The sequence below is a fragment of the Sarcophilus harrisii genome, chromosome 5 (genome assembly GCF_902635505.1).
Source record: "Sarcophilus harrisii chromosome 5, mSarHar1.11, whole genome shotgun sequence".
NCBI lineage: Eukaryota > Metazoa > Chordata > Mammalia > Dasyuromorphia > Dasyuridae > Sarcophilus > Sarcophilus harrisii.
The window spans coordinates 189202385-189229932 of record NC_045430.1 but is presented as its reverse complement, the minus strand read 5'-3'; the positions used below and the strand labels follow the sequence as shown (position 1 = coordinate 189229932).

At 34.2% G+C, this 27548-nt stretch overlaps 1 protein-coding gene across 1 annotated transcript in view; it reads left to right on the top strand.

Moving 5' to 3' along the window:
- SLC37A3 (solute carrier family 37 member 3) overlaps positions 1 to 25380 on the top strand; it is a 45425-nt gene extending 20045 nt beyond the window's left edge. Inside the window, exons 7-15 of the mRNA XM_031939196.1 lie at positions 1308 to 1404; positions 5948 to 6032; positions 7783 to 7958; positions 12042 to 12183; positions 13511 to 13612; positions 14235 to 14282; positions 18973 to 19124; positions 21805 to 21870; positions 22728 to 25380. Of these exons, the coding sequence (XP_031795056.1) occupies positions 1308 to 1404; positions 5948 to 6032; positions 7783 to 7958; positions 12042 to 12183; positions 13511 to 13612; positions 14235 to 14282; positions 18973 to 19124; positions 21805 to 21870; positions 22728 to 22799 (940 nt within the window). The 3' untranslated portion in view covers positions 22800 to 25380. The remainder of the gene's footprint in view (positions 1 to 1307; positions 1405 to 5947; positions 6033 to 7782; positions 7959 to 12041; positions 12184 to 13510; positions 13613 to 14234; positions 14283 to 18972; positions 19125 to 21804; positions 21871 to 22727) is intronic.
- Positions 25381 to 27548: the final 2168 nt, after the last annotated feature.

Sequence of the window (27548 nt, the reverse complement as noted above, 5' to 3'; positions counted from 1 at the left end):
TCACCTACCATGTTTTCCTTGTCTTTCACCTTTAGGTACATGTAGAATTATATACCTTAATTTGCTGGTAGGAAGTATATTCAGAGATAGCCAAGATACTTACATTTAGATTGTTGAATGTGTACACCTTCATACATTGCCCATATTTGGAATCTGAATAGAGTAGAAAATTCTTTAAACTTAATAAAAAGCTAATACCTGTTATTTAGTCTAGGGTAAACATACTAAATTATCTTATGGATCTTCTAAGTACTCTAGATTTTGATCAACCCAAATTGGAACTTGGTTTAATTTTTCTCATTGCTTGCTAGTGAATTTCATCCAGAGGTTCTAAAAGTCATTCAGATTTTGGAATTTTAAAAAATGTAACATTTCTGCATCTGATTTTGTCACGTGTAAATTGTTTTCACATTTCTTATAACTTTCTGGATATGGACTGTATTTTTAGCTTTTGAACATAGTAGCTTAACGTGCTAAGTTAGACTTTCAGCAAATGTGCTAATTATTTTTCCCATCTTGAAAACTCATTTTTAGAACCTGAAATCTGAGATTAAAATAATATCTGCTTTGTAATTATCATTATGGTTGAGAAAAGAACAAGAATTACTGTTATCTTATTGACTAAGTTGAATAATAACTTTTGTGATGATAGAATGAAGTATTTAACTGGTTGTGATTCAGATCAGCCTCCTACAGGTGGTTTAAAAAATTGTCAGTAGTTTTTTTCTTAGAAAAATTTAGTGTTTGTTAAAGTGTGAATAAGTGGAATTTATTTTATAAGCCAAGGTAGGAATACTGACACACTTTAGTTTCCCTGCTAGGAGATGCTATCAAGTATCAAATGTTTTATGGCTAACTAAAACATCCTCAAGGTATTTAGTATATACCCCTAACCAATGGAGGAAACATCAGAGATATGCTATTGGCAAAAAATTGCTCAAACAAAAGTGAAATACTTTATTAATTTTCTTTGTATTTCACCTGAATTGAGAGAGAGGAAGACTGACACAGATATTCTAAATTTAGTGGTCCATTAAGGAGCTATTATTTTACTACTTAGTTTATTTAATAAATATTCCATAAACAAATGCTTAAGTTATTTAACATCCATAAGTGTTATATAGTTATGTTAATTTTAGAAGTCTACTTTATTATATTTGTTTTTGAAGATAGTAAGATTAATAATTTTATAGGAATATATTTGAATATATTATAATTTGTGGTGAGGAAAGTCATTGTATTATTTGCTAATGTACATTTAATAATCATGTAAGATCCCCCTTTTAATTCTAATCTCTCTTTCCTAGACGTGGAGTCATTTTTGGTCTCTGGAGTGCTTGTGCCTCAGTAGGCAATATTTTGGGAGCATGCCTAGCATCTTCAGTTTTGCAATATGGGTATGAGGTGGGTATTTCCTGCTTTTATATCAAAAAAGCTTTCAGGGAGAAGTTAGATTATATTTGATTTAGCAATATTATTACTATCTATCTATCTAAACTATCTAAAACTTAACTCAGCTGGGTCTTATATTAGAAATTGATCAACTTGTTACAATTTCTACCATTGAATGATTCTTTCTGCTATCAGGCAGAGTGAAAAATCTGTCATCAAGTCTGCCTTCATGTTAAGCTTTTTTGTTGCCCTATTATTTTTCCATCATAACTAGGTTACTCTTAAGTGTTTAAGAAAACAAACATCTTGAAACTCCACATTTGACTACTGAACTCCAATTTCTCTGGAAGAGAAATATATTTTTCTTTTTCACTATCTTTTTTCCTATATTTCTTAAGAATTCATTTACTCCAAGCACTGATCCTTGATCTTTTGCTCTTTTGTATCTACTTCCTTGAAAGCATGTCCCTTCTCTATCTTCAGCCATCATCTCTGTGATAAATCTACATTTTAAACTTGTATTACATATTTAAGAAGTCTCTACTTGAATGTTCTCCTGTTATTGCCAATTGAAGATATCTAAAAATTGATCTTCCTCCTTAAACTGGCCACTTATTTCAATCACTTGTCCAATATTTTAGAACCAAATTTAATGACTTCCTCTCCTTTTCCATGATTTTCACGTAATAACAAAGATCTACCAATTCTTTCTTCACAATGTCAGCACTTTTTAAAAAAAATTAAATTTACTAATTGAAAAAAAATTGACAGATATTTTCTTTCTTTTTCATCTCCCTCCATTAAACAAAAAAAGAAAGAAAATAAAAACCCTTGTAGCAATTATACACAGTGAGGAAAAGCAAATTCTAATTGATCATGTCCAAAAAATGGATGTATCATTCTGCATTTCAGTTCATGATTTCTCTGGCCTGTGGTGAGTGGCGTGTTTCATTTTTGATCTTGTTACTGCATTGCTCAAAGTGCTAAAAATCTTTCAAATTTTTCTTTGTGATAGTATTCTTCTGGTTCTGCTCATTTTACTTTGCATCAGTTCACACGTCTTTCCTGATTTTCTCTCAAATTTTTCATTTCTAATTTTTCAATTCTTATGGTAGAATAATATTCCATTCCATTCACATTTCATAATTTCTCTAGCCATTCTCTAATAGGAGGACAAACCCTTAATTTCTAATTTTTGGCTATTCTAAAAAGAGTTGTAATAAATGTTTTCATACAGGCCCTTCTCTTCTTTCCTTGATCTCTTGAGGTATAAGCCTAGTAATGTTATCTCTGGGTCATGAAAATCAGTCAGTAAACATTTATTATTTATTAAGCACCTACTATGAAATAGATTAGTTGATCAGTGGAACAGGTTAGGTTCACAAGACAGAATAGTCAACTATAGCAATCTAGTATTTGACAAACCCAAAGATCCTAACTTTTGGGATAAGAATTCATTATTTGACAAAAACTGCTGGGATAACTGGAAATTAGTATGGCAGAAATTAGGCATGGACCCACACTTAACACCGTATACCAAGATAAGATCAAAATGGGTCCATGATTTAGATATAAAAAAGTGAGATTATAAACAAATTGGAGGAACATAGGATAGTTTATCTCTCAGACTTGTGGAAGAGGAAGAAATTTGTGACCAAAGACGAACTAGAGACCATTATTGATCACAAAATAGAAAATTTTGATTACATCGAATTAAAAAGCTTCTGTACAAACAAAGCTAATGCAAACAAGATTAGAAGGGAAGCAACAAACTGGGAAAACATCTTCACAGTTAAGGGTTCTGATAAAGGCCTCATTTCCAAAATATATAGAGAACTGACTCTAATTTATAAGAAACTAAGCCATTCTCCAATTGACAAATGGTCAAAGGATATGAACAGACAATTTTCAGATGATGAAATTGAAACTATTACCACTCATATGAAAGAGTGTTTCAAATCATTATTAATCAGAGAAATGCAAATTAAGACAACTCTGAGATACCACTACACACCTGTCAGATTGGCTAAGATGACAGGAAAAAATAATGATGAATGTTAGAGGGGATGAGGGAAAATTGACACTGATGCATTATTGGTGGAGTTGTGAACGAATCCAACCATTCTGGAGAGCAATTTGGAATTATGCCCAAAAAGTTATCAAACTGTGCATACCCTTTGATCCAGCAATGTTTCTACTGGGCCTATATCCCAAGGAGATACTAAAGAAGGGAAAGGGACCAATATGTGCCAAAATGTTTGTGGCAGCCCTGTTTGTAGTGGCTAGAAACTGGAAAATGAATGGATGCCCATCATTTGGAGAATGGTTGGATAAATTGTGGAATATGAATGTTATGGAATATTTTTGTTCTGTAAGAAATGACCAGCAGGATGAATACAGAGAGGATTGGAGAGACTTACATGAACTGATGCTGAGTGAAATGAGCAGAACCAGGAGATCATTATATACGTCAACAATGATACTGTATGAAGATGTATTCTGATGGAAGTGGATTTCTTTGATAAAGTGACCTAATTCAGTTTCAATTGATCAATGATGGACAGAAGCAGCTACACCCAAAGAAAGAACACTGGGAAATGAATGTAAACTGTTTGCATTTTTGTTTTTCTTCCCGGGTTATTTTTACCTTCTGAATCCAATTCTCCCTGTGGAACAAGAAAACTGTTTGGTTCTGCACACATACATTGTATCTAGGATATACTGCGACATATTTAACATATATAGGACTGCTTGCCATCTAGGGGAGAGGGTGGAGGGTGGGAGGGAAAAATCGGAACAGAAGTGAGTGCAAGGGATAATGTTGTAAAAAAATTACCCTGGCATGGGTTCTGTCGATAAAAAGTTATTTAAAAAAAAAAAAAAAGCGCACCTACTATGTACTAAGCACTGTGCTAAATGCTAGAGATACAAATAAGACCTGTTCTGTGTTCACCCCAAAACTCTATTTTTGTCTTGTTTTTGTCAGGAAATCTGGAGAGCTTGGAATTTTCTGACCTCTTCAACCATCTTCCCAGAATCTTCTCCCCTATAAGATAGGTTTTTATTTTGAGGGGTGATGAGCTACATCATAAAGGATTCTTGAATTCAGTTGGACCCTATTCACAAATATGAAAGTAGATACTATTTCTTTTGAATAGTGGGACTCTGCAGGAGAACAAATATCTGGAAATGTTTAGATACTTTTTAACTTTCCATAATTGCTAGTCTACCTCCCAGCTCTATCAACAGACAACTAGAGTGTCTGTTTTTCTGCAGGCTTTCTCCAATTGTCATTTTCCTTTGTTGTCATCTTTGTCAATCTTATGCACGTGAGATAGAATCTCAGAGTTGCTTTACTTTGCAATTCTCTAGTAGTGATTTGGATCATTTTTTAATATGGGTATTAATACCTTAGATTTCTTCCTTTGAAAATAACTACCTATTCATATCTTTTCATTTCTCCATTAGAGAATGGATGGCGCCACCATTTCTTGTTTTATCACCTTATTTAAGAGTTACTGTAATGGTTTCCTAATAAGTCTTTTGGCTTCTAGCTTTTGCTTTCCCCAAGCCACCTTTTCTCCCCCTATAAAATTGCAAATTAATAATAATAATTTGCATAGAGTTTAAAGGTTTGCAGATTCCTTTACAGTAGTCCTATGAGGTAGCTAGTGCAAATAGTCTTTTTTTCAGATGAAAAATTTGACATTCTGACAAATTGTGACTTTGTCATGCTCATGGAACTGATTATCTATGATGGGATTTGTAGACAGCTAACCTGATTCAAAGTAAGACCTTTAACATTGCCATTCTACTTTTTGAAACAATTTTCATCACAGCACTTTTCTCCCTTAAAAAAATAAAATTCAGATAATGGCTTTTTAATCTCTAATCTTAAATCCAGGATTCCTCTTCTTGGGCTACTTAGCATTCTGTCATAAGCATCCATCTTTCTTAGTCTGCTTTATACCCTAGTTTTTCCCAACATAAACTTACTCTTCTATCCAGTTTTATCTTCTCCACTGTCTCATTCTCCTGAATTCATTGTATTCATTTCTACCTCTGTGTCTTTGTATTGATTTATCTATTTTAGGTGTGGACTATAGAGCTGAATTCTGCTTTAGGTCCTAGATCTCTTGTCAAACCTATTCTTGTTACTTTGACCAGCAATCATATTTCAATCTTTTAAATTTCTGCAGAATCACTGTATATAGTTCTTAATCTTTTTTTGTGTGTCATGGGTCCTTTAGGCAGCCTGGACTGGAAGCCCCTGGACTCCTTCTCAAAATAATATTTTTAAATGCATATATATGATTACTACAGTTAACCAAATATTTCTAAAAACAAGTTTGTGGACATTGGATTGAAATCTAGTGTGCACTATCTTTTATTAATTCTCTTTGATGTAAGTTTCTTTTTCATGCAGTTACAATGTAAGGTTGAGGGCAGAAATTCATGTTTTTTGAGTTTGCTACAGCATATTTTTGAATAAAGTATATTTGCTTAATAAATAGTGGATATATAAAAAACCTTTTTCTTTTTTTCTTTTCCCTAGTATGCCTTCTTGTTAACAGCATCAATACAGTTTGCTGGTGGAATTGTTATCTTCTTTGGGCTTTTGATATCTCCAGAAGAAATTGGTAAGGAGAAGTAGTCTGATTTGTTCAGAGCTCCTCACTGTTAGGGAAAATTCAGGGCAGAGTTTTTAAGTATTTAGTCTCTTAGAAAGGGAAAATTGTGAAATCTGGCCTACTGCTTGGGGGCCCACATTTTGTTTGCTGTAAAAATTGGGACACTACCCCTTCTGCTGGTTATGAAATAACCAAAAGACCACATTGGTCCACAGAAAGATTGAAAGGTGATCCTGATTTGTGTTTTTCAAATTCTTAAGATAGGAATAGGGAAGTAAATGATTTTTCCTTAGTGAAGCCAATGCTCTTCCCATTGCACTGGGTTTAGTTAGGTAATCAACAAGCATTTATTAATCGCTTGCTATGTGCCAGTCATTTTGCTGAGCATTCAAGATACAAAGAAAGACAGAAGTTCTTGTCTTTAATGAGTTTAATGAGAGAGGTAGCATACAGACAGCTATCTATATGAGATATACTTACAAATAGGGTAAACTGGAAAGAATCTCCAAAGGAAGAATCTCCATGTAATAAGGGAGAACAAGGAAAGCTTCCTGTAGAAGGTGGGATTTTAGCTGAGACTGAAGCTGGGAGCTGGAGATGAGTAAAAAGGGTATTCAAGACATTAGGGACAGGCTGTGAAAAGGTCCAGGGTCAGGAGATGGCATGTCCTGCAAAGGGCAATAAGGAGGCCATTGTCATGGGAATATAGAGGATGTAGAGGGAAAGGTACTCTGTTAAAGGATTGAGAGATAGTGAGAGCCAAATTAGGAAGGTCTAATACTAACAGGATTGTTATGTGTAATCCTAGAGGTAATTAGGAGCCACTGGAGTTGTTGGAATAGGGGGGGGTGCTATCTCTTTTGTTAAAGTTTTGTGCTTATACATGTTGGGTCTTTACCCAGCTTTTGAATCATTCCCGTTTCAGGTCCACAGCAGTCAACAGAAAGGAAAATCCTAAACTAGAAAATGAAGTGTACCTCAAAATAGTCTAATTAAACTAGATCATCATATTACTTCATTGCTCCCTAGGAAGAGCAAAACACTTTGGTGTAGATTTCTCGATATTCCATTATATAAACCGTCTATTTAGGTCTCTTTAAAAAACTGAACGTTTTATTAGGATCTTAACATTAAGCAACTATACAAATTATCTGATTAGCTTAAGGAAATAGGGGTAATTCATCTATGTCAGACTGTTTTAATATTTATTCAGTCACAAGAGTCTTAAAGAAATCAGAGTGAGGCATACATTACTTATCCTGTAACTGTTTTGTTTTTTTAGAAACTAAATTTAATCTTATTCTGACAAGCAAAGGTTTTCGAATTATATTATCAAGGGAACAAGAACAGAAAATAAGAACAATGAACAGGCAAGATGAAAAGACCCCAAACCCAAGATTGTAAATGATTATACATGTGTTAGTAGACTTTATCTGTTTGCCAATTACTCATCCTATCCCTTAAAATGTGTATATTTAACATAATTTGCATTGTCATTTTAGGCTTCTTTATATAATACATTATATATACGTATATAATGTGGATGTATTACTACTACTGTTGTCTTTAACAGGTATAGTTAATATACATCATTCCCTTAATTATGTTTTTTCATTCTAACTACTTTAGTTAAGATTTTCCATTTAAAAAAAAAAAATGATAGTAAATTAGCTTAATGGAATTTGTGTGTGTTAAGGAGAAAGATCATATAGTCAATATTTAACTTGGTGCTTTGGGGCCTTATCTTTATTCATTTTAGGTCTTTCAGGGATTGAAGAAGAAGAAAGTTCTGAAGATGACCCTTGTAGACCACTAATTCACAATACTGACAGTGAAGAACATGAACCCAATTATTCAATCCAAGAAATAAGTACACTCCATCAGCCCAAAGCAATCAGCTTTTATCAGGCTTGTTGCCTTCCTGGAGTTATGCTGGTAAGTACTATTTCATGTCTGCCCTTCTGTGTTTACTCTGAAGATCAGCACTGCTTGCCTTTGAAACCACTATGAGTGCTTCTCTTTTTAATTACTCCAAATATTCCAAAAAGATTGGGAGGTGTTTTTGTTTTTTTTTTTTGTTTTGTTTTGTTTTGCCTTTTCTGCTTAAAACCTAAATGAGAAATTGCAGGGGGTTTTAGTTGGTGGTGGTGATGATGCAGTCCAGTGTTTCCACATTCTTTCGTACTAGAAGTAGGTTAGGAAAACTTTTCCTAATGCCTTAACTAAATAAATTCTTTCTGCCAATTTTTCAGTCTTGATTCAGTCAAACACTGCAGTGGCCTCAACCACACTTATTAACTCCATTATTACTATTTTCACCAGACAATGGCTACAAATATTTTCATTGAGAAGGTTAAATGTGAATTAGTGCCTAAATACAAATTTGCATAATTGTTGTCAATTAAATGTGATAATATGTATTATTTCCCCAAACCCTAAGATGTTATATAATAATTAGCTGTTATTTTTGTTATTGTTATGTGACTATAATAATGTATATAAAATAGAAAGAAGATAAATATATTTTTAGGCCAGCTTCTCAGACTATATATATATGGTGTTTAGGTATTGTTTAGCCAGAGTTATTTAACTAATATGCTAGTTATTTAACTAATATGCTAAAACTTTTTTTTAAGAAATTGTTATTTTTTTCCCCAATTACATGTAAAAGCAATTTTTAACCTTTGTTTTTACAATTTTAAATTCTAAATTCTTTCCCATCCTCCCTCCTCTTCCCTATCATTTAGAAGACAAACAATTTGATTTAAAAAAAAAAATTATACATATACAATCATGCAAAACATTTTTTGTCTTTGAAGATATTTTTTATTTTTAAAAATTTTTTAATAATATCTTATTTTCTAAATATATGTAAAAATAGTTTTCACCATTTCTTTTTTGTAAGACTTTGTGTTCCTAATTTTTCTCTCTCTTTCTCTTACCTCTCCCTTCCCCAAGACAGCAAGTAATCTGATATAGGTCAAATATGTGTAATTCTTTTAAATATATTTTCATAGTTGTCATGTTGTGCAATAAAAATCTGATCAAAAAAGGAAAAAACCATGAGAAAAATAAACAAAAAGTGAAAATATAGTGCTTTGATTCATATTCAGTCTCCATAGTTCTCTCTGTGATTGTGGATGGCGTTATCCATCCCAGGTTTATTGAAATTGCTTGAATCACAAAATTATTGAGAAGAGCCAAGTTCATCACAGTTGATCTTCATATAATCTTGTTATTGTGTGCAATGTTCTCTTGGTTCTACTCTGTTCACTCAGCATCAGTTCATGTAAATCTTTCCAAGCTTTTTTGAACTCACTTTACACATCATTCTTATACACATTACACAATAATATTCTATTCATATACCATAATTTATTCATGCACTCAGTTTCCAGTTCCTTGCCACTACAAAAAGGGCTTCTACAAATATTTTTACACATGTGGGTTCTTTTCCCTCTTTTATGATCTCTTTGGGATACAGACGTAGTAATAACTGCTGGATAAGAGAGTGTACACAATTTTATAGCCCTTTGGGCATAGTTCTAATGCAAACATTTTCATATATTAGTCATTGTATAAGAAAACAGACAAAAAAAGAAAGTAAAATAACATATTTCAATCGACATTCAGTTTCTATCAGTTCTTTCTTTAGAGGTGAATAGCACTTTCACCATAGATTCTTCAGAATTGTTTTGGATCTTTGAATGACTGGGAATAGCTAAGTCATTCACAGTTGATCACTGCATAATATTTTTGTTATTATGTACATTGTTCTTCTGGTTTTTTTATTTAATTTTTCATCAGTTCACATAAGTTTTTTCAGGTTTTTCTTAAAACATTCTCTTCATCATTTCTTAAAGCCCAATAGTATTCTGTCACAATCACATATCACAATTTACTTGACATTTCCTAGTTGATGGGCATTCTCTCAGTTTCCAATTCATGATGTTGTTTCCTTGCTTATCTCTTTTAATTAGATCTGTTTGCTTTTGCTTTGTCTGAGATCATAATTACTAATCTTTTTTTTTTTTTTACTTCAACTGAAGCATGATAGATTCTGTTCTAGCCTCTTATTTTTATTCTGTGTGTGTGTGTCTCTGCTTTAAGTGTGTTTCTTGTAAATAATATATGGTAGGATTCTGGTTTTTAATTTACCCTGCCATTCACTTCTGTTTTATGGGTGAGTTCATTCCATTTACATTTATGATTAGTAATGTCTGTTTTCCTGTTTATATTCTCTTTCTCTCCCTTGCTCTCCCCTTCTCCTTTTACCCTGTCCCTTCTCACAAATGTTTTGTTTTTGACCACTGCTTCTTCAAATCCTCTCTCCCTTCCACAAGCCCTTTTGCCATTTTTGTTATTCCTCTCCTCTCCCAATTCTCTTTAGAGTAAGATAAATTTCTATACCCAACTGTGAGTGTATGTTATTCCCTCCGAGCCAATTCCGATGCAGCAAATCTTGCCTGCCACATCACTTCTTACTTTCTTCTCCCCTAATCTTCCTCTTCATTGTAAAAACTCCTCTATGTGAGCTTATCTCCCTGTTTTACTTTTCCTTTTCCCTTTCTCCCAGTGCATCCCTTTTTTTCACTTCTTAATTTTGTTTTTTTTTGTCCATCACAGCCAACTCACACACCTGCCTTCTGACTATGCATAATTCTTCTTACTGCCCTAATAGTGATAAAGTTCTTAATAAGATCTTCTTCCTATGTTGGAATGTAAACAGTTTAACCTTTTTGAATTCCTTATGATTTCTTTTTCCTGTTTCTTTTTGTATGCTTCTCTTGTGTTATGTATTTGGGGATCATATTTTCTGTTCAACACTGGTCTTTTTATCAGGAGTACTTGAAAATCCTCTATTTCTTTAAATATCAATTTCCCCCCCTGAATAATGATACTGGGTATTTTGCTGAGTAGGTGATTTTTGGTTGAAATCCTAGCTGTTTTGCATTCCAGAATATCATAAATCCTCTAATCCTTTCATGTAGAAGTTGCTAAATCCTGTGTTATTCTGAATATAATATTTGAATTGTTTCTTTCTGGCTGCTTACATTATTTTCTCATTGACCTGGGAACTCTGGAATTTGTAATATTCCTGAAAGTTTTCATTTTTGGATCTCTTTCTGAAGGTGATTGATAGATTCTTCCCATTTCTATTTTACCTTCTGGTTCTAGTATATCAGGGTAGTCTTTCTTAATTTCTGTAAATATGATATTTAGGCTCTTTTTGATCATGGTTTTCAGGTTGTTCAGTAATTCTTAAATTATCTGTTCTGGGGACATGTAGATAACACAGTGGATAGAGTACTAGACTGGAATCAGGAAAACCTGAATTCAAATGTGGTCTCAGATTTTGACATTTACTAGTTATATGACACTAGGCAAGTCACTTAACTCCAATTGCCTTGCCAAAAAAAAAAAAGAAAGAAAGAAAAAAAGAAATTATTACTATAGAATTATTTTTAATAACTAATGCTTTTAATGATTGACTTATTGTTTAGTTATAGTATCCAAGTATATTTATTATATAACCTTTTTAGGAAAATCAAACTACTTTGCTTCTTACAATAGAACCATAATCAATAGATTTATCTTGCACATGCTTGCTATGTATATATGAGTATATTGCTATGAGTATGTACTATTTATGTGTGTGTAGGGGGAGATACTGTAATCTTTCTGAATCATAGTATAGATATGTGTGCCATTTCTTGAAGACTCCAGCCACTGCTGTGTACTCATTCAAGAAGGCTGAAAGAAGTAATGGAGGAGGCCAAATGTGAAATAAAGGTGTTGGATACATATCCTTTACTAATGATGCATCACATTCCCATGCTTCTCTAGAAGCTGGGGCAGATAAGGAGTGTTGGGGAAGAATGGGATAAAGCTAGGAAGTAAGGATTTGCAAAAGTGTTTAATTTCTAATACTTTTGGGCCTTAACACCATCATGTTAAAAACTACTAAGTTGCCTTTTGTGTTTTATTCTTTATTGGTTGTTGAATATTTTTTTCTAGTATTCCCTGGCCTATGCCTGCTTGAAGTTAGTGAATTATTCCTTCTTCTTCTGGCTGCCCTTTTATTTGAGCAACAACTTTAGATGGAAAGAGGCTGAAGCTGACAAACTCTCCATTTGGTATGATGTTGGAGGAATTATAGGTACGCTTGGAAAATGTTTTTAATTTCTTGTACTATTTTTAGAAAAAAATAATTTAAATAATATGAAGTGTAATTTTTTTTTAATTGCATGCCCTGTTTTCTAGATCTTTCTAGCTCCAGAAAATAGTCAAATCCTTCTGAGGAAGAAAAATTCTCCTAGGAAGGAACAGGAGAATTAAAAACAATCAATGGGGTTGTTTTTTTTGTTTGTTTTTTGTTTTGTTTTGAAGCTCCTTGGTCTCTTATTTATTAAACTATTCCTTTGACTTAGCTTGTTAGTATTATTTTTAAATCATATTGCTCTTTTGAGTGTAATAACCTCCTCCTTCCTATTTAATGCTATTTCAGAGCACTATAGTTAATTTTTTGTTTCTTTAGATCAAAGGTAGAATGATTATGGCCATTTTTTCCAGCCTTCTCAGAAAAAGGCAAAATAATGATCTAGTTACAGATTAGAGAAACAGCAATAAAATAGTAACAGCGGGGAACCTTCCTGAATGTTCCACCGGTCCTTCATTTTAAGGACCTTGTTTTAATGGGGTGGAGGTGCTGGACTCAGTTTCAACTAAAAACAGTCCATAATCAGCAGGCATAGGTCTCTTCATAACAGTTAAAACATTTTAAATAGGTGATTACTGATACAACTAAAGAGATCATGAGTGCCCCTTAAAAAATTTAAATTTAGAATTGATAAAATCAGAAAGTGCTTTGAGCACATAAAAGATATTACCTCAAGTGGTATCCTGTTCCATTTCAACTATTTCCAGCTCATTCTTAGGCCATAAGCTGAAGGATTAGTTTTGTTGCTTCCCTGTGATTTAAAGTAGTGCTTCAGCCTTACTTGCTGATGAGGAAATAATTGGATGAGTTTATAGCTTCTAGAACTTGAAGCTATTTGTAAAAGTTGAATTTGGTGGGTGTGGATCACTTCAGCTGGTTTCCCATGCATCCCTGGGCTATGAACAACTGTCATAATGGCTGCATTTATATTCCTTGCTTGGTAGATTTTTATTAAACGGAGTGAAAAAGAAAACTCAGGAAGCATATGCATTTGCTTTAGAAGTACAGCAACAAGGGCAGTTTTTTGGGTTGATGTTAGTGTCCATCATCATAGTTTTCATGGAAACAACATTCTGGGAAATTTCCGTGAAAGAAGTCATTTATAAGAAAAGTTTTCCAAGAACATAAAGCATATTTTTAGATGGACAGATTGTGAATGATCCTAAATGATGAGATGGAAAAGAATAAGATACATACTAGCCTCAGAAGACTCAATAGAATAAAGTTGAGAATGTTTCTAAAATGTATCCATTTTCTGTACTTGAAGGTGGAACTTTACAAGGCTTCATCTCTGACATGCTACAGAAGAGAGCACCAGTGCTTGCTGGAAGTCTGATTCTGGCAATTGGGTCCTTGGTTGGATATAGCCGTAAGTATACTTTGCACAAAAAGTGCTTTTCTGGACTTTGAAGAAGTACTAGCCTTTAATCTGAGGCCAGCTTGGGGGAATTTGCCTTGAAGCAGGTTACCTAGGGATAATATAGTGCCTTTGCAACTGATTGTAAATGTCTGGAAAAACTATCATGTAGTTTTGTTTTTTGTCTTGGAGGAAACTAGCATCTCATGGCTTTGTGGATTTTTTTAAAAAGAGCATTCTTTTTAGCATACATGCTTTGTTTAAGGACAGGCTCTAGAGAGTCAGCATTGCAGCCAATAAAACAATAAAAGGGCCAGAAGTTTCCAAAGAGAAGAGATGTAATTAGTAGGTGTGGTATATATGTTTGAAGATAATGTTGAGGTGGGAGAAGTTCCTTCTTGGTGTATAGAAGTCTTGTTACTTATGACTTACAACAAGAGGTAGAAGACTCCCAGTCAGAAAGTGGGGGAAACAGGAGAGGGAGAAGAAAAGAAGAGGCAGGATCTTGACAATTTACAAACTCTGTGGGGGTGTGGTGAGCAAACTTCAGGGAATATTAGGTCTTAATGCTGTTGAATTATGACAGATGGAACTCTTAAAAGCCAATGCATTAATGAAACATTATTTCTTGCAGGTTCTCCAAACAATAAGACTATTAATGCACTTCTAATGACTATTACAGGTATGGTATGCTTGATCAGAATCATTGTGTTATCAATATTAGAGAGGTGTATCTTCTCATTTGGTAATTTGGATTATGTCACAAGTTTATTTAATGGTAGCTTTTCATTTAAGTGAAAAGAAAGATGCGCACTCATCCAAATTATGTTTCTGCAAACAGTATATGGTGATTTGTTCATTTAAAAAACAAGATTCCTTTTGATAAAGGACTAATGTCAGCATTAGTAATATATTGATTTGAAAAATTTTCCCTGATTAGTTATTGCATCAGATGTTGATGTTGTGTTAAATAAATGATGCTGTGAGTGAAATGAGAGGAAATAATTTGCTAGGGACTTGAAGGGAATGATTCCCCTTTAAACAGGAGATAGGAAGAGGGGGATAGAAACTACTTAAAAAAAACCCACAAAAACTTTCTAAGCAATTCCACCTTTATGAAGACAGTACTAGAGAATTTCAGAATTTCCTTTGGAAATAATTTAAAGCAGCCCTCTATCTCACATGGTTTAATGAAAAAGCATTTAATTGTATATTATACTTCAGGCACTTAGGTTAGAAATACAGATTTTTTTTTTTTTTTTTAAGAGACATTGCTTGCCCTCAAATAGCTTTCGTTCTAAAGTGAGAAAATCATAAGTAGGTAGAGAAGTGATTATGAAAGAAAATTTTATTCTAGAGAATGGAAAGTGGAGGGAAGGGAGAGTATATGGAAGGTATAGCTGGCAGATAGTGAACTTGGATGACCGAAGAACAGAGTTGTCATACATGACTGGGTACATTCAAACACTATGAGGAAATGCCTTTGCATGGAAGACTCAGATTATTCTGTGACTTGGTAATTTTCCCTTTTTTTATTTTTAAATAATAGGGTTGGTTTTTTTTCCTGCTTTCTTCAGTCTTACATATGTGTTTTAAAAATCTAAATGAATAAATTCTCTGGGCATCCACATCAAAATCTCTGTGCAGAGTAACCTCCCTATTTATTTCTTGCTCATTTCCTTAGCATCCCTAGGTTTCTTTCTCAGTTTTCCACCTCTCCTGGAATGACCTTCCTTACAAAATTTTAGATCATAGGATAATATTTACCTTTCTTCTGAATATTTGAACTCTGTTGCCTTCAAGTTGGGGCACATGTCAAATAGTTCCCAATTTTCCTCTCCTGCCACAAGACAGAGTTGTGATTTCCTCACAAAAATTCTCATCTTTTCACCTCCAGCAACCAGATCTTTCATATTAAAATATTGGATCAGTAGAGGTGGAAGAGCCAAGTAATCAAACCCTATCGTTTTCAGAGGAGGCAATTGAATTTTTTAGGGAAGCTTAGTTCAGAGGCACTCTTGCGAGTTAAAACTGAAAAATGCCTCTTAGAGATGGAGAAACTGAGACCCAGACAGGAGAATTAACTTCCTCATTAACAGACATGAGTGACTGAATTAGATATGAACTCGAGTTCTGTGACTCCAAATTTATTGTTTTTTCTCTAATTGCCCTTTGATTCTTAGATAAATTGAGCCCAGGAAGACAAGTAGCTGACACGGGACTCCCAGGCTTGGATTCAGGTTAGGCTAGGCACCTTTCCTTTGCATCCTAGAGTTCCTGTCAGTGGTATAGACATAGTAAATGCTCTCTGAGTATCGCCATGTAGTGACCCAAGGGTAATCATTATCACACTGATATTATCCATATCAGTGAGGTCCATGGCCCCAAACCATACATACTCCCTCTCTTATTTGAATATTCATGTTAGTATATATACTACTTATCTGTCTTGATTCATTCACCTGCAGATGTGAAATTCTTATAAAGTTCTGGTACAGCTTAACTTTTAATAATCTATTAGTTAGCACTTTGTTCTTGAACAAATTCCTTAATCTGATTCTGAGTGTCTTCATCTGTAAAATGGAGTTTTTTTTTGTTTTGATTTGTTTTGTTTTTTAGCTCAAAAGTCCTAATTTACTGTGAAAGAAGAAAATTATGGGTATAATAGAAGCTGTCTATATTGATATCTAAAAGCAAATCTGTTACAATTTAGGCATCTCTTATGCAGTTGTTGTACCCAATCTCTTCTGATTTTGGAATAAAACAGAATATGCAGATTAACAATGGAGACCATATGTAGAAATGGGAACTCTGGGCTTGTAAAACTTGTAGGACATACCTATCAGCAAGACAACATACTCAGCCAACTTAGTCCAATATACAAGCTGCATGAAGATTTTTTTTAAAGATAAATGACAACATGACAAACATGTGCCCAATTCCCCCAACCTTGACATTTGCTTTACCCCTGCCACAGACACAGAATTCCAGATACATCTAAGGTGGTCTTTGACCAAGAGCTGTTGTGTGAATACTACTGATTCTTAGAGGAATAGCATCTCCCTCTGTTTGCTTAATTACTTTTCTCTATTGAATGCATGCTTCTCTCTTTAGATGCCCCCTTCTGTTAAAGCCTTATGATACAAAAGAAAGAGGCTTGTCAGTGAAGTGGTCATAAGGTGTTGCTGGTAAACTTATTTCAGGAACTGTTGCATATCCTGATAGCATAGATGAGATCCTACTGAAGCACACTCCGAGGAGCTATCCAAATTATTTCATTTTACTGGAATTTTCTCATTTTGACTGTTGCTTAAAATGGGTTAACTGTTGGTGGATTTGGAAGCATTTTAGTTACAGAAGGCTTTGTAAATTAGAATTTTTTATAAGTGTAGGTTTGTGTTTTTGAAAATAGGATGTGAGGATGTGACCTATATTGGACAAACCAGCAGAATTTCTTGTTCTCTAATGAATACTCAGAGGTGATGGGAGTGTGAAAAGTACCTTGAAATCAACTTTTTAAAGGCAAATTAATTTGGGAAAAAGAAAGAAATCTTAGGCTAATTAGTCAACAGTGGGGGTACTGTAGTACTCAAGGGGTAGCAGGCTGAGAGATGAAGCTCAGGATAAGCTGAGAATTTCCTGTTCTGACTAATTCTTCTTAATTTAGTGCTTTTTTTTTTTTTTTTCCCTGTGGTTAATTCTTAATTTAGTGCTTTTTTTTTTTTTTTCTGTGTTGCTGAAGGGTGCTCCCATTGGCCTCTGAATTTTGACAGGTATTTAGTTTGGGTCCCTATGTCACTACCCTAGTCACCTTGTCTACTTATGACTATACAGTGATTTACTTAGTTATAGTATTATAGTATTCTATGTTATTATGTTACTATAGTATTATAGTATCTATGTTATAGTTTATGGAAACCATACTGTGGGAGTTCTTTATATATTTGGATTTCATATGATTTAAAAGAAGGGAGTTCAGAATTTGGAGGCTTCTTACTTTGGTTTTCAAAGTGGGCCTTTCACAGTGGGCCTCCAAACTATTTTTCCAGCATTATCTTAGCCTAGTCATTTTATTTTTATCCCCTATTTTCTTATCCCCATATGCTCACAGGATAATAGGATCTAGTGCTGGAAGGGACCTTAGAAGTCATCTAATCTATGTTTTTACTTATGCCATTTCCATTGCCTACAATATCCTTCCCCAGCATCTGTTCTTCAAGGCACAACTCAAATGCTACTGATTTAATGGAATCTTCTCTGATTCTCATGATTCATCTTTTTCACATTCATATTCCAATTTATGTTACTGCTTTCTTTGTATTTGTGTATTTGTATCCTACTCCTTTCAACACTCTCCCACCACATATGCACCCCTTGAGTCCAAAAACCATATCTTTCTTATATTTAACTGCTACTTCTGGGGCAAGCAAATCAGACAGCTAAGTTGAAAAAGCAAGATACTTTTGAGAGACAGAAGACCCTACTTCTATTCACACTCAATCACTGATGGAGATATCACAAGACTCTGAGCCCTAAAGCCCTTGGAACAATAGTAACCCGCATTTCCAATCCACAGCCTCCACCTGTGAAGAAGGAACCTACCATCTTTGCTACCAAGAATGCCAATTGCTGATGAGTTGTTCTTGATAGCAGGACTATGGCTCTTGCCTCCTTAGTAGTCATGGTTGCTGACATTCTAGAAAAGAAAGTTCTTATCACAGTCTGGCATTGCCAAATAATTCAGTGGGAGAATTGGATATGGTTAAATGGACTTTGAAGATGTTTTACCCTCTGCTTTGCTACTGTATTCTGAGGACCATGGGACCTTTCCTATCTGACATGCAACTAAAAGCTCCCTATGTGCGTTGTTTCCCTTGTTCAGATATGAACATTTCCACTTTCCTATTTGTATTTCTAGTGCTTGTCACAGTGCTTTTTGTATAGTCAGCATTTAGTGAATATTTTTTTCATTCATGTTGTATCTCCCTTAGTATGTAGCGAGTGACATGTACATAGGGCCTCAATTAGTGTTTGTTCAACTGGACAGATCAGTTTGAGGAAAATAAAAATCTTGGAAAATTAGAAGCTGAAGATGAAGGCACTGCTATTTTTACTTTCTTGTTATTTTTTTGCTTCTATTTTAGAATGTTTTTCTGTCAGAAAATGAGGATTATATTTTGAGATTTTAGGGATTACCCTGAACAGTGCTTAGCTTTTAGAGTTCTGAAAATCAAATAAGATAATATTTATAAAACACTTAGCACAGTACCTAGCACATAAGAGGTGCTATATAAATGCTCATTCCCTTCCCTCCTTTTCTATTTGCTTTTTGACTCTGTGACTTATCAGAAACTATCCTGTTATATTTTCAGGGTTTTTCATTGGAGGACCCTCTAATATGATTAGTGCTGCTATTTCTGCGGATTTGGGTCACCAGGAGCTAGTACAAGGAAACAGTGAAGCTCTGGCCACAGTTACAGGAATTGTTGATGGAACTGGGAGTATTGGAGCAGCAGTGGGACAGGTGAGATTACCAAAGAAAAGTTAATGTTCAAGCATATTAAGTACATCTCTGAAGATGGAGAAGTTCATCTTTACGCTATGTGATACTTCAGTATCCTAGAGTTCAATTTCTTAATCTTCATTGGTGTCAGAACCTTGTGACTTGTGAGGAAATCCTGCTCCTTACAGTAACAGTGCCATTTAGATAAGTCCCTCATTCTCTCCTCTTTTCCTCTATAATAGGAACCTATTATAGTCCATTGTTTCTCCCCCTTTTTTCCCCTGATCTCTGAGAATGAGGATCTCCCTTTATGCCTTTGAACTTCCATCTCCTTCAGGATCTTGATCCCCATGCATCAGTCATTCCCTTTCTTTCTCTGCCTGCCAGCCTCTACTACCCACACACATGTTCTTAGCCATCCTTTTGAGCTCACATGCTATTTTTCTTCCCTTTCACCGACAAATTCTTTAAAAGACTTCAAAAGTCTTGTTTCTTTCCTGATATTCCTTTTATCTGTGAAACCATTATTCTTGTTGATCCCCTAATTATGAGTGACATTTGGTCCTCTTTCCTCCCTGTACTTTCTCCCTTGCTAATTACATTCATTCCCATGGACTCAACTATTATCTTTATGCAGGTGATTCCCAGATCTATGTATCCATCTCTTTCTTGAGCTTTAGTCTCATATCTTTAACTTTTGTTGGACATTTACACCTGAATGTCCTGTTAATACCCTAAACTCAAGTCAAGTGCTGACATCGTCAAAGAAAATGGGATTGGGACCAAAGCAGAGGTAGATTGTAATATCAGTTATTTGAAGAGATAGATGGTTTCTACCTAATAAGAAACAGATGATGGCATTTAAATGATGAGAAAGTGAGAGATGGTGGTAGTTTAATGATGACATGACACTGGAAAGTATTTCCCATTGAATTCTGAGGAATGGGGAGAAATAAGACGTCCATGAAAGAGAGAGGATTTTGAGGTTTATTGCCTTTGAAGAAAGGTCTGTATTTCCTTTAGGACCAAATCATGAATATGAGGGCAAGCGGGGGAAGAATGAGAGAAAGAAGTTTAGGATAAAGGGACACTCTTCTGCAAATACAGAGAGCTAAGTAAAAGATAATACTAAGTGGCATTTGATGAGAGAGAGGGGTATGAGGAGAATCAGGTAGAGGCAGCATAGAAGTGAAGATTTGAGCAATGGTTTGAATTACAGGGATAATGGAAGCTTTGGGTGGGAAATAGAAAGGAGACAAATGCCAGAAGTAAAAGAAAAAGAGAAGTAAAATGATGGTAACAATCCATGTAGGATGAGTCAGAAAGGATGAACCAGTTTCAATGAGGGAAAGGAAAAGTAGGGCCAGAGGGATGAACAGGACACACAAATATACATATGCACAGAACTACATATACGCACAGTTGGCCCAGAAGCTGACAATTCAAATGAAATCTTTATGTGAAACCATAAGCCTTTTCAAACTTCAGCAGGGGCTGGATGAGCTTCTCTTTCAAAGCTTTTTGCAGTGATGATAGAGGAGGCATGTATTATGAAATAGGGGACTGACCTTTTCAAATCTCAGTCATGGCTAACTGGGCTTTGGATGTGCACCTTCTCTTTTTCACATAATATTTACATAGCCTGCATATTATTGCTAAATAAGCCATATATGCGTTTTGGTCACAGAAATCTTGAAAGCTATAATTTCTCAGAAATTCTGAAGTTATTAAAGCTTAAGATTCTATCAAGACTTTTAAGGTACTCTATAAAATGGTAGTGAAATCCTTAGTTTATGTAATACACTTAAAAAGTGAGCGGTCTTTGCATATCCTTTGCATATATTATTAAGTCTGCCCCATGGAGAACAAAGAACAAAGAAAAAGATCCATATGCATAAAAATATTTATAGCAGCTATTTCTGTAGTGACAAAGAAATAGAAATTGAAAAGATGCCCATCAATTGGGGAATATCTGAACAAGTTATGCTATTTGAAATTAGTGGAATAACTAAATTTGGTCCTGTAAGAAATGACGAAGTTTCAGAAAAATCTGGAAAGACTTATATGAACTATTGCAAATTGAACTGAACAGAAGCAGAAGAAAAATCTACACAATAACAATATTGTAAAAATGATCACTTGTGAAAGACTTAGTAACTGATCAATATAATACTTTTCACCTCCAGATAGAGAACTAATGGATTCAGTGTAAATTGAAATCTATTTTTTTCTTTATTTTGTCTTGTTCTTTTTTTCTCCCTGGCACAGAACTAATGCAGAATTATGATTTATATAACTTTTGTGTAATATTTCTTAATTTCTCAATGGTTATGGGGAGGGATGAATGAAGGGAGAAAATTTGCATCTTAAAATTAAATGTAAATTTTTTTTAAAATGAGAGACCAACTTATGAGACTAGAAAAGGTTTATATAGCTTAATGTATTTTAAATGAGGAAAAAAGTTGTCTGAAAATCTTCATCTTGTCCTTCTAAATGGTGAAGCAGATCAAAATTAAGGCTTTTGAACTAATAATTGTTACCTGTCATGCCTGATAAGAGACAGTTGGGGTTGGAAAAGACTTTTATGTATGGAATGAATTATCAGGCTCTCAAAACTGGGCATTAAAAGAAAACTTCACTTTAGCCATTCAGTTTAATAACGGATACACAATCATATTGTAATCTGTTCTTTTATGTTCAGTTTTTAGTGTCTTTGATTCAGGACAACCTAGGCTGGATGTGGGTTTTCTATTTCTTCATTTTAATGGTAAGTGTACATGTTCTTTACCAATTTTTAAAACATTCCATTTTGTCTTAAATTAAGACTGTATTTTAAAAACATTCAAGCAAGAAAAAAGAACTTTTTCTAAAAGACTCATTTATAAAAAAATACCTTGTTTATCAGTTCATAAGATCTCTCTCTTTTCAGGGGAAAAATGGGCCAAAATTAACCTACATTTTTTTAGTCCATTCAGTATTGGATCTCTGATTTAAGGAAAATCAACAAGGCAAATTAGCATCATTGATCATTTATTCAGGATTATTCCCTGGAGAAAGTCATCATCTATCCCTAAATTATCATGTTCCATAACAATCCACTTTTCTGAGAACCTCAGCAGAAAGATCACTTGGATGCCTCAGTCTGTGCTTGAGGTCAATACTGGAAGCCAATTCCAGAATTACAACATTAAGATAAGGATGGATGGTGGACAATAATAGTGAGTAGAGAAATGCCACTCTACATTTACATGTTGTCACAGAAGACATTTTACTTCCCTATGATATCTTCCAGTGTCTCAAAGTTGGCACACTTTAATGTTGGTATTTGTAGCAAGGCCATATAAGCTTCAACATCCACAGCACTGAAAATGTCTCTCATGTCATCCTTCTGGTATTCATAGTGGGAAGAAAACAGGACCAGTAATTTAGAAATCCTCTGTTTTAATCCCAATTCCATCAATTATGCAAGGGATTTTATTTTTCTGTCTCAGTTTTTTCATATATAGAATGGAAGTAGTACCAATTGAGAAGTGACTACATCCATCCAGATAAGTTTTTAATAATATTCTTAGCAAAGTTAATTATTAGTGTTTGTGTATTTCTGATACTGTTTTCTTTTCACAGACAAGTTGTACAGTTCTGTTCATCTCACCATTAATAGTGAGGGAAATAAGATCTCTTGTGCTAAGAAGATAAGATATGTTGAATGAATGACCATTGTTCTTCGGAGAGAGGCTGTTGTAGATAAAACAAAGGACACAAACTGGACTGTTATTTAATTTAAATTTCTTTTAAGTCACCATATTTGGAGGAAATTTGGTGATTGGTGGGATGAACTGCTGGACTTGGAATCAAGAAGACCTAAGTTCTATTCCTGCCTCAGACATGAGCTCTGTGACTCCCAGGCATGTCACTTAATTCTTGTCTTCCTGTCTCTACCTCCTAGAATTGTTGTGAGCATTAAATGAGATAACATTATGTAAGGTGCTTTTTAAATCTTAAAAGCGCTGTGTAAATGGTAGCTATCATTATTATCATTATCATTATCATTGGAGGAAGGGGAAATCCTCCAAAATGACTTGGCATAAAACTTGAGTTAAGCCTAATTCAACATTTAGCACTATCAGTCACTGGAGAAACAGACTTTGAGCGGCCACAAAGTAAAACAACTGGCTACACTACAAGAATGGCCACAGGACGTTCTGTTTTAACTCTCCCACTCTTCTGGACCTTGGTCAGTTTATACCTGCCATCTTGATTGTTGCATCTGTTCTCCAGAAAACAACACTAAACCTTGAGCTTTCAAGTTCAGAAAGTTAAGTGAAGATGAGGAATCGTGGTTAGTGAACTGCTTCAGCGCTGTGGTTTGCTGTGGGTTTTGTCCGTGGTTACAGTGCAAAGGAGTAAGTGATTCTGGAAGCATTCTGTTCTCATCAAGTACATGAGTAGGACTTGGGAAGTGTTTTAAGTCTTCCTTGTTTGAAAAATTCCTCTGGCATTTCAGTTGTTGGTGGGGGAATGATACAACATACTTAATCACTAGCTCTCTAGCTTTAAATCATTCTGATGGCCACTCTTTCAATTCACTTGGCTTCATTAAGAATTACTTTTAACTTCTAGAAGTACCGATTAGCCTTCCTTTCCAAGGATTTATAAGGTAGATTAATTATCTTGGACATTCCAAAGTATAAGTAGCAACTGAAGTATTTAGTGGCTCAAATTTGCTGCCAGGGGACTTTAATAACTAATGTAAGTGAGTTATAATCTTAAGCCCTATTATTAGAAGGTTGATCTCTGTTCCAGGTGAACTCCCCAAATCATCTCAGCAAAGAATCAGAATTAGAAAGAAGGCAGAGACTTTGTGTGGAAGGTAGCATGCAACAGTTGAGAATCAATATTAGAAAAGTGCTAAAGTCTGAGAGGCAACTGAGTTATAAAAAAATGAAAACCATCTTCAAGGACAAGCATTTTTGACTAGTCACCAGCTTTACCATCATTGTGTGCATAGTGGGGGGGGGGGGGGGTTAAATTATGTAAACCTGCTAGCTGAGGGGAAATGTGCAATTTTTCAGGTATTTTTAATCATTGAATTGGTTAGGGAACAATGTTCAAGCCTCCCTGTTTTCCGTAATATGTTGTATTTATGGACTTGAAGAATCACTTTGTTGCTTCTTGCTGACAAAAAGGGAAACCTTTGCTAACAAGGGCCGGAAGTCTTGGAAAGAAAAAAATATATACTGACTTTTATATATATTTTTAAATTTTTTCAGGTTCAAATTCTCTTTCTCCGTCCACCCCCTCCCTTACCCACTGAGAAGGCAAGCAATACTCTACCCAATTATATGGGTGATGACTTTTTCCCAAAAAATTTATCTTTAAGCATTTCATCTTGTGAGCTATAAGAATTAGAATTTTGTTAGTGCCTTAAGATTTTCCAGATATTGAATGTTTCCCAGGGATGAATTTCTAGTACTTTATTATTGGGAGGATTCATGGCTTCTCTGCTTGGTTCAAATAAGCAATGGCCTCATTTCTGTTATGTTGTTAAAGGGTCTTCCCTCCCCTTTGTTTAATATTGGGCCTATTTTCAGCTAAGTTTAGATAAATTGCATACTTTGGATTTAATTACACGTAGTAGATCAATTTCAGTCTAATCTTTACTTTCTGGCATTTGATGATAAGAGTTTTTTTTTTTTTTTTTCCCTGAATAATCTGTGTTATTTCAAGACCCATATTAGTCCTTATTTGTTTTATCAAATTTTAACCCATGTGGAGTAATTAAAGATATATAGTTCTGTGTACTTTCTTACTTAAATGTATCATTAAAAGTTTTTCATCATGATATTTGGTCTTACATAGTCTGAAATGAGGGATACACTTTTAAAGAACATATATGTGTGTGTATACATGCATAGATGTGTGTGTACACATAGATATGCATATCAACTTATGAATATACATATATGTGTGCATTTATATACAGATATAAATGTGTTTGTGTGTACATAGATGGACACATAACATATATGTACCTTTTACTTCCTATTTTATCTCCCTTAAAGAAATATGTATCTTAATAAAGACCAACTATAAAATGCCTTCATCCTTTGCTATGCAAAAGGTTCTCAGATACCTGTTATATTGAAAAAAATGACTAATCTTTTTGTTTTTAAAAATCTGAAACAGTTTTGGTTGCATGAAAGAATCAGGTGGAGGAGCATTCTGAGATGTTATTTTTAAAAAATGAGGTCACATAAATAAATTTTTTTTAATGAAATGAAATTGGTATTTGTATTTCTTCCCTGAGAAAAGTAAAATGGATCTGTGAGTTCCTCTGCTTTTCCTCCCTACACACTCTTCTACTAATTTCTTCCCCCCATAGTTTTAGAGAAAGGCAGTCTCCTTTTTCTTGCTTTCTAATCCTGTGTTTCCATACCTCCTTTGGATCCAGATTTTCCAGATTAATACAAAGCTTACATTTTTCAATATACTCTCAACTTTTTGGGGTGAGGGAAGAGGAAGTCTCCTGGCTGCTAGATGTAGCAGGTTCTTTAGGACTAGTGCTTGACCTGCCTTTTTTAGGAGATTCCTCTTTTAGCTGCTAAAAGAAGTTAAGTTATCTTGGTTTGCTTAAGATACTTAACCTTAATCAGTGCTTGAAGTCACTCGGTTTCTCATTGGAGTTTCCTTTCATTTTTATTTTGACCTTTTAATATCTTTTTGATTCTGTCTGGAAGGAGGCTCAGGACAGCAAGGGATAACTTTGATAATTGATATAATTGGAAGAACTAAGTTTTACCTCCAGCTGGATTTTACTTAAAATTCTGATCAAGATATGCTCACCTTGGGGGACTCAAGAAATCTTATTCCCTTTTATTTTAACTTTTGTCCTTATTCCTCTCTCTTGATTGCACTAAATCAGATTCTAGAGGTTAAGTAGGTGTTTTTTGATTTGGGAATTTTATAGTCTACTTATTTCTTAAGGGAATTACCTTTTTCCTTCTGAAAATTGCATTTAAAAAAATAATAAAGTAGTTTTAAAGAATGTCTAGATCATTATTTAGACTTAAATGATGTAGACGTGAGGTTCTTCCCTTTTGCTGTACAATTGCCTTAACTTCATACATTTGGTTGATAGTGTTTAGAACACTTGTTTAAAATTGTGCATATGTTACAGCTTTGTCCTTATATGCATCTGCATTGCCCTTTGCATTACCTACAGTGTTTATTTTTTCTGAGATTGTTAAATGATTTAGTCATTAATATCTTGGGAAGAATAGTGGTATACAAATTTTTATAAATATGGAGAGGAGTACTTTGGGATAATTGAAAATCCACCATTATTTTCCAAATGCAGTCTTTTCCACGCTTCATCTTTTTGAATTTTGAACTGGGTTCTTTGACTGAGATATTTGTGCTGGTAGACTGAGACTGCCTATCCAACTGCATGTATACAACAGCTTGGATCATAGGTAATCTTCGTTTTTTGTTTTTTTTGTTTTTCTGTATAGATTGATAGGCTAATTTTAAAAGGTTTTATTGATGTCCTTTGTTTTTAATTCAATTTTTTCTCATTTCCCACCGCTCCCTGTTGAACCTGTTCTTATGACCAAAAAATAAAAAAACATATACTCAATGCTAAAGTTAGACCATGTCCAACTATCACAGAGAGAGAGTTTGGTTTAATCACTTTTCTTGCATAATTCCAAATAAAGCAGAATGATTAGGCCACTTCCTAGATCCATTAACTGTACATTAGTGTGTCTTTCCACAGGACCATTCGTACTCCAACATATGTTTGCATAATGTGATGTGAAACCTGAGTTGTTTTTATTTACATTTACTCCCCTTAACACTAGTGATTTGGAGCATATTTTCGTGTAGTTATTTATAGTTTGAAATTCTTGAAAATTGTGTGCTTTTTCTTTGAGTATTCATTTATTAGGGAATAGCTCTTGCTGATCTCTTTGGAGGAGTCTTGGATCTCCTTAAAAATGTACTTTAGTACATTTAGTAGTCTGGAGATTGAGACACTCAACATACTATCTGTAAACTGGCATTGATCCCTTGTAGGATGCCTTTCATGACCTGGCTGGCACCTTTCTGGAATATTTCCCTGTTTTATGCCTTGTTTTATTACTCAGAACAATGCTATTTCTGATATATCTATCAAGAAATCAAGTGTCTGAAATAATACATATAATGTATATTAAGATACTTCAATCCTAAATAAATCTCTGAAAATTGGAGTGTATACAAAAATTTTTAAATTTAACTTCTAATCAGCACACAGCTCTGGAGGCTGGTCACTGTACTATGCTTTATTGCTCAGCAGAGGGAGACAAAGTTTCAAAGACCCTGTCATACATTAATTTTTTTGGCAGAAGTGGTGCCACATTGTTTTTATTATTACCCTTTTAATTTTGGCTTTATAGAAACCTTCTT